Raw genomic sequence first — 12,573 nt, 5'->3', positions numbered from 1 at the left:
CATCCAATGTAAGCACACGACGATATTGCGCCCATTTATGTTTGTGTGTGTGTTTTTTTGAACGTACGTTTTGTTTGGTAGGCTGCGGGCTATTGGGAGCCTCACGTCAAGCTGAATTTTGTGGCTAAATGTCTGCGCAGAATGCAGTGAGAAGGCAGCATGACAGATGCCCCTACGCCAGGACGCCCACTTTGATTGAATTAGTCCCTTGATTGAGTTAGACTAATGGTACACAAATCTCCTTCAGCTGGAAATGGTTAAACCCGAATCTATAACGTGTCATCTTCAGCGTCTTTGTAAATCATTGCAGCGACTGGCAGAGTTCAATTGGCACTTAACATGGGGGGAAAAGTGCACTTTCTGTTGCATTATTGCTTAGCATTGGAAGGAGGTCATGTGTTGCTGCCGCTTTTGATTTGTTGCAGCTGCTAAGAGAGCAGCTCAATGACACCTATTGATTGTGTTGGAAATTGTGTGCATGCCACTATTTTAAAGCCCCTTTAAAACACAAACATACAATTTTCATGCCCAGGGAGATTTATTGATTTTTTTTTTTTTTTTTTTTTTGAAGCAGCAGCACCAAATCTGGTAGGTAGGTGACTGTAGTAAATAGAGCTGAAACAATTAGTTGATTGATCAACACTATAATGGGGAGGAAATGAATTGGCAACCTTTTTGCTTGACACATTTTGTTTGAACCCTTTAGGCCTTCTGTTACCTTCAAATTTGATACCATTTTCATCCCCTTGCTCAGTTTGACCCCTGAAATTGAAATCTGCAGAATGAGTGCACGCTTTGAATTGTTTCTGCATTTTTGTAACATTAGGGTACAGAGGACGTGATCTCACTAAGAGCCTGTAAAGTGATTTCATGGATTTGTTTCTGTAATGTGTTTTAAGTTTGAAGTAAGGCTGTCAAAGTTGACATTTCAACTTTGGAGATTAATGTAAATTTTATGAAGCGACTCATTTATCTCAGCTCTATTTTCTCTGTCAGTTGAAGTGCCAACTTGAACAACAAAACTGGAGGGACACCAGAATAAAGAGAGACAGTTAAGAGGGACATTTATGTAGTGATTTTACTTCTAGAAAGTATGGCTCATTAGAAATAAAAAAAAAAATGAGTGTGGGGCAGGGGATTTCACAGCTATTTATCTGTTACAAGCGCCATAGAAAATGGTTGTTGGAAAATGCCATTAATCTTGATTAATCAAGAACTTTTTTGATTAATTGGTTAAACACTTTAATTACCTGACAGCACTAGTTTGAAGGTATTTGCTGAAAACATGCAAAGACTGAGAACGATGAAAAGTGGACCCCCTTGCACAGTCACTTATCATTGCAAAGATACAAACTACACCTTACATATGTTTTGTTGTCTGGTGTTTATAATAAATAAGGTCATGGAATGGAATATCTTGTTATTGTTCCCATTCCTCCATGTTGCTTCTGCCTCCCTGCCCCCCCCCTCCCCCTTTTAATGAGATCCTCACGAAGATGTCAGCGAAGAGCTCAACCACAATTCCTTTTACATTTCTCAATTTACAGTGCATATGTTTTTATGTCATGTTCTCACTCATTGAAGTTGAAAAACAAAACAAATTAAGGAAGGCATGGAAAGTCCAAGATGTCTGTTTTCATTTGCAAAGAGTAACAGTCCTAATCTTTCAGAAAAAATAAAGTCAAGTGAAGTATAAACGTATGCTTGGACTGATAATAAAATATTTGTAATTTGCTATCTCCAATCGTTGTAATTTACCAGGACATTCTTAGAATTTAAACAATGAGCATTAACATTGAAAATGTTTCAAAAGGACGTCATCATAAATAGTAGCAAAAAGAACTCATAACTGGTTTCAACTGCAAAATGATGGAGAACAGTAAAACATTGTCCGAGAAAATAAATATTCAACATAAGTATAAATACTTGAAAAATATAATGCAGTAACAAAGTGTTTGTACTTCCCACTAAATTCTTCAACCTCCATTTTTTTGTTTGTTTTTGTTTTAAATGGTTTCTGGTTGTATTCAAGTAAAGAGACGAGGGAGGTAATTTTGGCAATGCTAAAATAACTCCCGCTTTTAATGGTTGCCTAGGATTTTGGCACAGTGCAGTACCTCTCTGGTGGAAAAGGGGCTTCCAGACCATAAAAACCCAATTCAGGAAATATTGTAAACTGTGAAATAATCAGTTGTCTTAGCGCAACATTTTGAATGTTGTTTTTTCTCATCCCAATGTGCACGCGTTCCCTGGCTTGTGTGAGTGCGGTTGTGAAGATTGCGCACACATTCATCCCTGTAAGGATGATAATTATCCTCTCCAACCACATGCAGCTGGTCATAGCCACGGTGAAGTTTAGCCTCTTGCAAAAACACAGTCAAACAAATGCGTGCTGTGTGTTTGGAGCTGGGGCGACCGGGAGACGGCGTGCAGGCGTCTGCAGTGTGAGAAACATTCAATAGAGCTTTGGGAGCGTGACGTGTGTCTTTGTCAAGGGTATGGTGCCATCTGGGCTGCTCTGAGGATGATAAGGCTCAAGTACAAGGTCCTGTGATAGTGGGCATTTTTTAGAGCCAAATAGACAGTCGCAAGCCTCGGCCAAACACGGCGCCATTTGTCCGGCCTTGACTTTTTCCGTCGGCTTGCCGTCTCTCCGGAAGTGGCACAAGTACTTGCGTAGATGTACAGATACTCGGCGGAGACCGGTGTAAAAAAAAGACGTGCTCATCATATTCCTGTGCTTAAAGGGGGAGTTTACAGTTTTAAAATGGCGTGACGGGAATGTGGTGTCGCTTGACAAATCCCCGCAATCACCTCAACGGTCGTGCCCCTCAATGATTTCTAAACATGGCCATTCATAACATTGTGATTTGGAAAGTGCATAGATGTGATAAGGCGTTACAAAAAATGCTTTCAAGCTTTAACAAAGCTAGGGCGCAAGCAATACTAAGCTTGCATAACAAGTCATGTTAGCCACCTCTCCGATGTTGGCAGCATGACTAGTGTTACACTAAAACTAAATGTCAGCGGTTTGAGGTTTAACTCGAATTTTTTATTGTGCAGTTAATTTGAAATCTAAAAGAGGCTTATATGGTGCTGGTCCTGCATTGCCTCTTAACATGCCTGAGGTCCCTTGCTTCTCTTCGAATTGTCAGTCTTCTGCTCAGTTGTTAGCAAACAAGGGAGCATCTGACGCCTAACGTAAATGCAAGTCTTTGAGAGTGGTTTAGAGTGCTCGTCTGTGCGTTGAAAATGATGGACACGTCATAATGTATGCCTTCTGTCTCCAGTTGTTTGTTTTACTCCCAGTGCAGTGTTGTTGTTGTTATTGTTGTTTTTTTAATGCAAACCAAGTTTGGTTCATCGTTTTACAGCTATTACTGCAAAATATGGTGACTAATAGCGTTACAATCATGTCATCATGACTGTTTTTGCAGATATGACAAAAAGATGTTTTTTTTTTTTTTAACAGCCAACTCAAGTGAAAGTAAAAATGAAGAGACTAAATTGTACTTTAGCACAGAAGCAGAAATACAATTGTTAATGTCCGTTACAGCATACTCTAGCTGTTTCAAAATGTTTGGCAATTAAAAAAAAACAAAAAAACACATTTTTTATAAACTTATGCAAAAACAAATAAATCACTCTACATGTCGCATATTAGTGACTTTATGCCATCAAAACATGTTCCTATGTCTTTGGTAAATACCATTGTGACCTGACTAAAAATGCTAACCTAATAATGACAACTGAAAAATACCAGCATTTACATATACACAGTTAAAACTATATGACAAAATTTTAAACACTTGCACGTCATTTTTGAATACCAAAAGCTTGTAATTTAGCCAACAACAAATAACTCTCCTGAATAAGACCATGAATAAGGATCTTTTGCCTTTGCCCTTATTGCACGCTGGCTCACAAGTCTCCATCTTGCTGCTGTTACTATTTTCTGCCTTATAAGGAAGGCCCCAAGATCTTTATCGATAAAGATCTCAACCGCAGCTGACTTTGCTTCTCAATTTCTGTCATTTTTATTCCAAGTCATCCACAGATTGAAAAAAGTAATTAGCCTCTTGACAAAGTAAAAAGTACAGATAGAGAATCCTTTTACTGATGTAGGACGAAAACAAGAACATAACTGAACATACCTAAAAAATCTACTTGAACGCTACAGTAAAGAAGTACTTTTACTTTATTACTTTCCACCGTTGCCGTGCAGAAGTACAAAAAGGCAGGACATCTTACTCATATAATCATGACCCGCCTGTGCTTGTCCAGTCACACTCATTTGTTGCTTGGACTTTCCCACATTAAATCATCAGGCCCAGTTATCCTGTTTCCACAAGTGACAAGACAAGCTTATCCATATTTTTTTTTTCTTTTCTCAGATGCTCATCATATATGTAACTTGGTGTGGTGTAGTTTATTGAGTCGTTTCTGGAATGTGTGCCTCACAGATTAGAGTTTTGGGGTTTGCATTTCAGCGCTGTCCATTTTGTGTGGACTTTAGTCATTGTCCCTGTGCCTGTGCTGTTCAATTGAAGACAATATTGTTGATGTGGATTGGGGATATGCTCCTCGTAGCTGAAGGGTGACCAGGCCAGGGTGTACCCACCTGCGCGCCCAAAGTCAACTGAGATAGGCTCCAGTCCACTCGCGACCCAAATAAAAATGACACGCACAGTTGAAAATGGATCGAAGGGGCCGCAAATATAGAAATAGGTTATTTCTTGGTGTATTTTAGGCTAGTAGATGAGAAACACAAACAGATAACTAACTGTTGAGCTCATTTTATAAACTCAAATATACATTGTGTAGACCTGCTTCATTGCTGGACTTTAAGCAACTTTTTCCGTTATTTATTCATATATATATATATATATATATATATATATATATATATATATATATATATATATATATATATATATATATTTTAACAGCGCCCTCAGTGTAGCACCACATTTAGCAACACTAAATGTAGATGCAGCATCTATAGAAGCAAGTTAGGTTGTCATTAACTTTAATGTTGTAGACTCTGTTTTATGTTATTGCTGCTTCTTTTTGTGTTGAGGATTTGTTTGTTTAAAGATACTGCAACATGCCTGCTAATTTTAAATAGCCTGTCTGTGGCTTTTGACTTATTAGAATTAAGCTAGCAGACTTGCATTAGATGAACTTGGTTGAATGGTTAAATATGTATTTTTATGTCTAAATATGGAATTTTTAAGAATTTAATTTTGTTTGCTGCCATTTGTATGTGTTTTTAAGTTAAAGCCAAGCTTATTTGAACGGTTATAATTGCTGTTAACATCTGGCCTGATTTTCATGAGATCGACTGTTTTAGGGTTAAGATAGCAGATTATTTTTTGGGGGGCTTGTAGATTGTAGTTAGGATAAAAGTTTTGATTTGAAAGTATATAACATCCTGTTGCCTGTCATCAATCAGGACGCTGTCCAATGGTCCACGTTTGCTGTCCCTGGTATACAATAATAACATATTTACAAAGTAAACGACATCATTTTTCAGATTGATCAGTGCTATTTCGAAGGCAGTACAGTATATCATGTATCCGACAGTATATATCTGTGTTGACTGTACACTGCTGTCACACATTCACAGAATGGCAGGCCTTATTTGGATCAGAATGTATGCCATGATTTTTTTTTCTCGTTCTCTCCTTCTCCCTCTCTTACACCCATGCATGACGCATATGCAAAGTGAGCCACATAGGAGGGAAAAATTGGAATTGGGTCACTTGAACCACGTAGTCTAAAGGCAGCCTGAAATGTGAAATCCCTGCCTCTCCACTCAACCATTTCCATCATGCCGAACTATTACTTGAGGTATGACTTGAGTGGCTCATTGTGTTTTATTTTAAACGTTATCGTCAACTACAGTTTGACCCCATCCTCCCTTCCTGTCCACTGGCCGGCTAGTGGCCATGCCATTTATCATCTGTGGCACATGAGCTGAATGAGTCGAAGAAATAAGTTAGCTTTTAGCGCTTAATTTATGCAAAAGTGACAGAAAATGTCTTTTTCTGTTCTTTCTAATTGTGTAATTCATGTTTGTTTTAGTAAAGTACAAAATACCGGAATTCAATATTTTTTTTCTCAGTAACCTTTTACGTGGCAAAGTAGCAAAATTGCACCAGTTATCATTTACACTATGCCTTTATCCCAAACATTTTTCGAGCTCCAACATTTTCAAATCGTGATCTCAAACAAATATAGTATTATTTAAAATTACTGTGGTGTCTAAAAGTTTGACGGAGAAGAACATCAGACACATATCAATCACTGCCAATGGGGAATGAGGGATGGAACAGGATGGGGACATATCAAACGAGGTAACTCGTCCTTAGCACTGAATGTTTTTATTTTAATGGACAGCTTAAGTTATTTTTTAGGGGGATGATAGAGCTGGGAAAAAAAAGAATGGTGTTTCAGTTTATCTAAATGTAAAGAGATTCCTTTTGGAGCCATTCCTAGAGAGACGGAAGGCTTGTTCCTTTCAAGAATATTCTCTTGTGACGTGTAACTGAGGCAGAACCAACCCCTTCTGCTTTAAAATAGCTAGATTGGGAAAGGTTAGCCAACAAACATCCATATCTTTACTGCATGGTTGGGTAGTGCTTAAAGCAGACCTACTTGGCGCCATTCCACTGTTATATTTTACTGCGGGAATTGCCTTTCATAAATTCTTATTTATTCCAAATAATGACCAATTGGGCTGTCTTTGAGTTCAAGGTGTGTTTGAAATGGCAGCCAAGGCCAATTTCAAACTTGTCAAACTCTATTATCATTTCGAATTTCACACTACTGAGATGCCCTCCCCAAAACCTCTCCAATATTTGCATCCATGAGCCATGATGCAGCACATTATAAGGAACCAAATAGCGAGTGAGCTTTTTGAAACTATTTTGGAGAACCGTGTACAAGCTTTGTTTTTGTTTGTTTATTTTTTCCATTAATGTTACACAACAATTTTCTACGGTTGAAACGTTGTGAAGGAATCAAAGGAAAATGACCACGCATGTTTAGATGTGGCGGCCCGGTGAGCGTTGGTTAGAACGTCCGCCTCAGTTAAGGGACCTGAGTTTGAATCCAGCTGGCTCCCTTCCCGTGTGGAGTTTGCATGTTCCTCCCGAGCCCGCGTGGGTACACCTTAGATCAGTCAACAACCAATCACAATTATTTGTTTTACCATCTAGTAGAAACATCTGTCAATCTATACTGTAGCTGAGCACAGCTATTTAAGGTATGACCAAAATATTTTTTGTCTCGTAGGAACGGACCAAGCAGATAGTAAATTGATCTCATGCAAGCTCAGCAAAGATGGCTCAAGGTTGTTGAGTGGTTTTGAAAAGTACAGCATGTACTAAACACACCATCTCTGTTGCTTCAAAGGACCAGTTCATCTGAGATTGATCACCCGTGTCAACATGTCAGTGTCTCCTTTGGGGTGTTTTCAGTCTTGACATAAGGAGTGCATATGGAATACACTATTTAAGCAAACGCCACGTTAACGCCACCCTCTTACTGACGTGCTTTTATATTTATATTATTTACATAACGAAATGCCTCAGCAGGGTCTTCAAAAGAAAAAAGTAGAGGCTATACCAAAAAACTACAATCATCTTTTTATCGTCTGATCAAATCCTAAAGTATTCTGCCATTGCCAAAGAAACTTTGTGAACCCTTGATCACTGCATGAATAGGTCATGTGACTATCATGTGCTCTGAGCTTCAACTGAGTCCCACCAATAGACAGACTTCTAAAAGAAACACCTCACAAATACATACTTATAACATGTTATGTTTTTACTTAACACAACATGTAAACGTTGCAGTGCTGGATGGAGAAAGCATGTGAACATTTGGATTTAATAACTGGTTAAGCCTCCTTTGGCAGCAATAATGTCAACCAAACATTGCCTGGAGTTGCGGATCAGGACTGTACATTGTTCAGCAAGAACTTTGGACCATTACGCTGTACAAAACAACAACATTTTGGGTCAGCCGTATTCTTAGGGTGTCTGAATTTCTATTTTGCAGTCATGTCAGTATTTCAAGCAAGATTAGGTCATAACTCTGACTGGTCTAGTCCAGAAGGTGTATTTCTTTCACTTGAAGCCATGAAATACATTTACTAGGGATGAGTGTGTACCGATAGCAAGTCTCAAAAATCGTATAGATACCTGGTTGATACCATTTCAAGGTATATCGTTCATGGTTTTTGAACATTAAGCGCCACTCTCAACCGCAAAATAACCATTAAACAAAGAGCCTTACATATTTATTTACAGCTGTCTCATAAACCCCGCTACTTTAATGCTAACATACACTGTGGCATACAAATTGTGTATACTATGTGGCTGCATTATTACCCTTCAGGCAACAGATATCCTAATGAGAAATATGTAGTGCAGCAACACATGCAGACAGATCTTATAACATTACTCATAGGCATATATTCTTTATCATCTGTGAAAAGCACTGATACTACTGCCATACTGAGAAACTGAGAGGAGCTGATTCTTTAGATCACAGGTGTTAAACTCAAGGCCCACCTCATCATTTTTATGTGGCCCGAGAAGTGCTGATTTGACTTCAAGTTTCTAGCTAAAATAGCGAACTTGCTAGTTGTTTTCAAAACAAAAAAAAGAGAGAGTTTGACACCCCTGCTCAAGATGGTCAACGTTGCTTTGATGTAGAAAGTTTGGCAAAAATGGTTTTATTTACTTGTAATGACTGTGCGTCTAATATAATAGAGTGGGATAAGTCTCGTTTTTAATTTATATTTTTTTTAAAGCTTTGACCAGATTGTCATTTACATTCATTTAAATGGGTAAATTTGATTTTAGATTTTTTTTTTCTTTAGTGTTTTTAGTTACAAGCAAGGTCAAAGATGAAATTGTGCTTGTATCAAGGCACTAATGTTCTGTCACAACACATAAAATGCAAGTTCACTACTAAAAGCGCTGAGGAAGGCTTTGGACACCACATTACTTTATGTTGGATGACACATCCCTTGGCAAGATTTTCAAAGTCCCACATATTTAGATTTAATTTTATAGTCACGATTCCAATGGACACTTCATTAAAAAAACTGGCAGCTGATCTGAGGCGAATTTACTGTGGAAAACCCCTCTGAGAACTCAACTTCATTTTACAACCTTTCTTCACTTAAAGAGGCACTAAGCAGAGATGGGCGTCAGTCATTGGATTTAAGAACACAGGCCTGCAATTTTTTTCAAGAAGTGAAGATACTCATTTGACTCCACAGGCCTGCAATAAGTCCACAGTGGACGTCTCCTTGCTTGAATGGACACAGCAATGATCAGACTTGGCAAACTTACTGGCACACTGTTCTAAGTAGTGCTGACGCTTGTTGAAAGAAAACTGGTACAAGTCGATCGTATTGAAAATGTGTAGATGAGTGCAATGCATATGTCACGAATGCAAGAAGACGTAGAAAGTGTCATCTTTTCAGCTGAAATAATCTTCACCGTAGAAGAGTAGGTAATCGGATGATGTCATTGTGTCGTGAGTGTCCGTGTGGGGACTGGGAGGGGGATTCGGGTCAGGGATGTGGACGCCTCACACAAACACCGGACTTTGGTGTGGGAGACTGCTGTTCATTTCCTGTTTGAAACTCCCAGGCAAGACAGTGTTGTAAAAGCTGTCATTGTTCACTAACCTTTGCAAAAGGGGTCATTTTTGAATTCATACCTTGGCTCATAGCGCCTTTTTGGAACAGTGTACAGTGACTTTCGCAAGTATGCTATGAGGCGATCAAAATATTAGTTTTTGTTTGTTGAGGGTTAGCATTTTGTGGCAGTTTAGTTGGATTTCTTTGATCTTGATTTCACGCTAATCTAAGTGGCACAATCAGAGTTGTTGAATCACATGCTGGTCACATGCAGGGTTTTCCGTGAGTTAGCGTTAGCGCATTTGCACACGGCCAGGCGTATCATATGTATATGATACCACAGTTCCATCATTTGCTGTCACAAGAGAGCAGATGATGTTCAGTGGAACTTGCGTGCTTAAAGGAAGTGTTAACCAATCAGTTGTTTCAAACAGTACTTAATTCATGATTCAAGAGTTTTACGGTCATATGTATAGTATTATTATACCACACAATGACATTTTTAGTCCCTTCACCTCCTCGAGTAGCAGACTACATTCCATGTTCGAGCAATAACTAAATTGCAATTAGATAAATAGGAATAACAATAAAACAACAGACACAATGGTGCTAATAATTTAGTGCAAATATCATGTAGTGCAAAATATTATTTATGTATCTAGTAAGAAGCAGTTTAGTGTGTGAGAGATTTGTTGAGAATTCGAATGGCTTGCGTGTACAAGCTGTATACTATAACTATGATGAAAGACACAAAAAGTGTGTCCAAAAACAATCACCAAATGAGACCAACCAGCAATATTAAAAGAAAACTTTGGGGTGGAAAAAAGAAAGATAATGTCCCTATTCTTTACAAACATTTCCTTTCAGCTTTTTTGTTTTACAAACATGAAAAACAACTGAAAGAAAACGATGTAACAATTCCTAACAGTGTTTGAACACAAGAGTTGGATTTGAACTCGGGACTCTCAACTGTGAGGCAGATGTGCAAACCATTCTTCCACTGAGCGGCCAAGTGCATAAATATAAAAAGTAAAAAAAAAAAAAATATATATATATATATATATATATATATAAAAATACAGTATATATATATATATATATATATATATATATATATATATATATATATATATATATATATATATATATATATATATATATTGGTGCATAAATGTAAAAAGTTAAAATATATAAAATATCTAAACAAATATATACCATTTTGCCGACTATTTTTGGCAGATGTTTGAAGGGTCATAATGTTATTAGGCCATATTAAGGCCCAGCTGATTAATTGGCCTGAGTGCAAACTACATGAAGAACATTTGATAGTTTTTTTTTTCTAAATCAAACCATTTTAGATGACTACAAATCAGTTTTTAAACTGTTAAGCACAACACTTTTATATGTAATCTGAAAAAACGGCTTTCAAAGATTTGTTTAGTTAAAACATTTACCTAACTTGTAATACATTTTAACTGAATGTTAATTTGTTTTTGATAAAGATGAACGTACTTGAGGATTACCATATTTTTTACTACTACTACTTTTTCTAATTTGTGTAAAAAGTAAAAAAAAAAAAGATGTCATTTCTCTTTATGTACACTGGCAGAACTTTTGTTTGTCACTTGACTTAACACCGTATGACTCTGTGTGTGCGTCCCAGGGTGCAAGTGTGTCAAGTGTGTTTGTGTGCCAAGATCCGAACTGGCACCGCATCTCATGTCACTCACTGATCCCTCATGCAATGGTGACATCAGTGCCCCTGTTTTAGCAGGTGAACAAGTGAGGGAGGGAGTCCATAGATTATATAATGCTTTTACTGGTGTAGTTCTCAATTATGAAAAACAACCAAGTTGGGGAGGTGGAACCACGTAAAGTTGCACATGGAGCGTGGCTGGCGGCACCAAAGTGGGCGTATTGTTAATGCTAATCCTCTTCAGGCTGCAATGGCAGGGGAGGTAATAAAGAGTGTTGCATAGGGCTCCGGCAACATAATCGTAGTTATTGTAGATTTCCCTTTTTTTTTTTTTTTTTTTTTTTAAGCTTGCAGTCTTGATGACATGCTGGACAGGAGGAGGAGGAGCCTGCTGCAATGGAAAGGTTCCTGGTAAGATTAAAGTAAACTCTTCTTGTGTCACTGGGCCGGACGGCGTCCCACTTAGACTTTGCCAACATTGTGCTTCATTGACCTTTGACCTTACCTAGAATGCAGGGAAGGAGAATTTTGAGTGCAGGCTCTGGTGCAAGAGTTGTCTGTGTTATGCATACCTAGAGACTCTATAGATATGTATAACACAGACCACTCTATAGTCTTTGGAGCTAGATGTGGAGAACAAAAAAATATATAGTTGCAGTGTGCAGTCTTTTAAGAGGAAACACTCGGGTTTTGCAATATTTCCAGCAAAATGCTGTGTGTTAAGAAGAAAAAGAAACCGAATGTGAAGCTGTCCATAAAATAGGAGTTTGGTGAAGCTGGGGGCAGATATATAGTGGAGGAGGTTTTAGTAAGGGGCTGCTCCAGAGCCCTGCATGGCTTAGGATTGTCCAGGTCTTATGGGGATTTCACAGTAATCTGGATAAGGACAGAAATATCTTGAAGGTGAACATTGGAGAAAGTGCTCCGCTTTGTGAGCATCTGTCTCCTGTTCCGCTAAGGCAGAATATGGTGGTGGATCTTCGTATTTACTTCAAAGACCATGGAAAAAGATGCAGTTATGGCAATTATGAATAATTACTAGTATTTTACTAGCTAAAAGTTATTTTTGGGGATCAGACTTTGTTTAGGTGATGACCTGAAAAGGCTTCCTGCAGAAGAGACATTATTTTCACCACATACACATGCAACCACAACCACACACACACACAAAGCACACACAACACACTCACACAAACCCATGTTAAATAAACTT

The 12,573-nt window shown here is 38.1% G+C and overlaps 1 protein-coding gene across 2 annotated transcripts in view; it reads left to right on the top strand.

Moving 5' to 3' along the window:
• Positions 1 to 12,573, top strand: part of pde8a (phosphodiesterase 8A) — a 56,341-nt gene that overhangs the window by 3,488 nt on the left and 40,280 nt on the right. The window contains exon 1 of one of the 2 annotated variants that reach the window (XM_088413141.1): positions 11,742 to 11,771. The exons of the other annotated variant lie outside the window; for it this stretch is intronic. Coding sequence (XP_088269267.1) covers positions 11,757 to 11,771 — 15 coding nt within the window. The 5' untranslated portion in view covers positions 11,742 to 11,756. Of the gene's footprint in view, positions 1 to 11,741; positions 11,772 to 12,573 lie in introns of those variants that run through there. 2 annotated transcript variants of the gene reach the window in all.

The sequence above is a fragment of the Hippichthys cyanospilos genome, chromosome 4 (assembly GCF_059441005.1).
Source record: "Hippichthys cyanospilos isolate Australia breed blue-spotted pipefish chromosome 4, RoL_Hcya_1.0, whole genome shotgun sequence".
NCBI lineage: Eukaryota > Metazoa > Chordata > Actinopteri > Syngnathiformes > Syngnathidae > Hippichthys > Hippichthys cyanospilos.
This window is presented reverse-complemented; position numbering and strand designations above follow the sequence as displayed.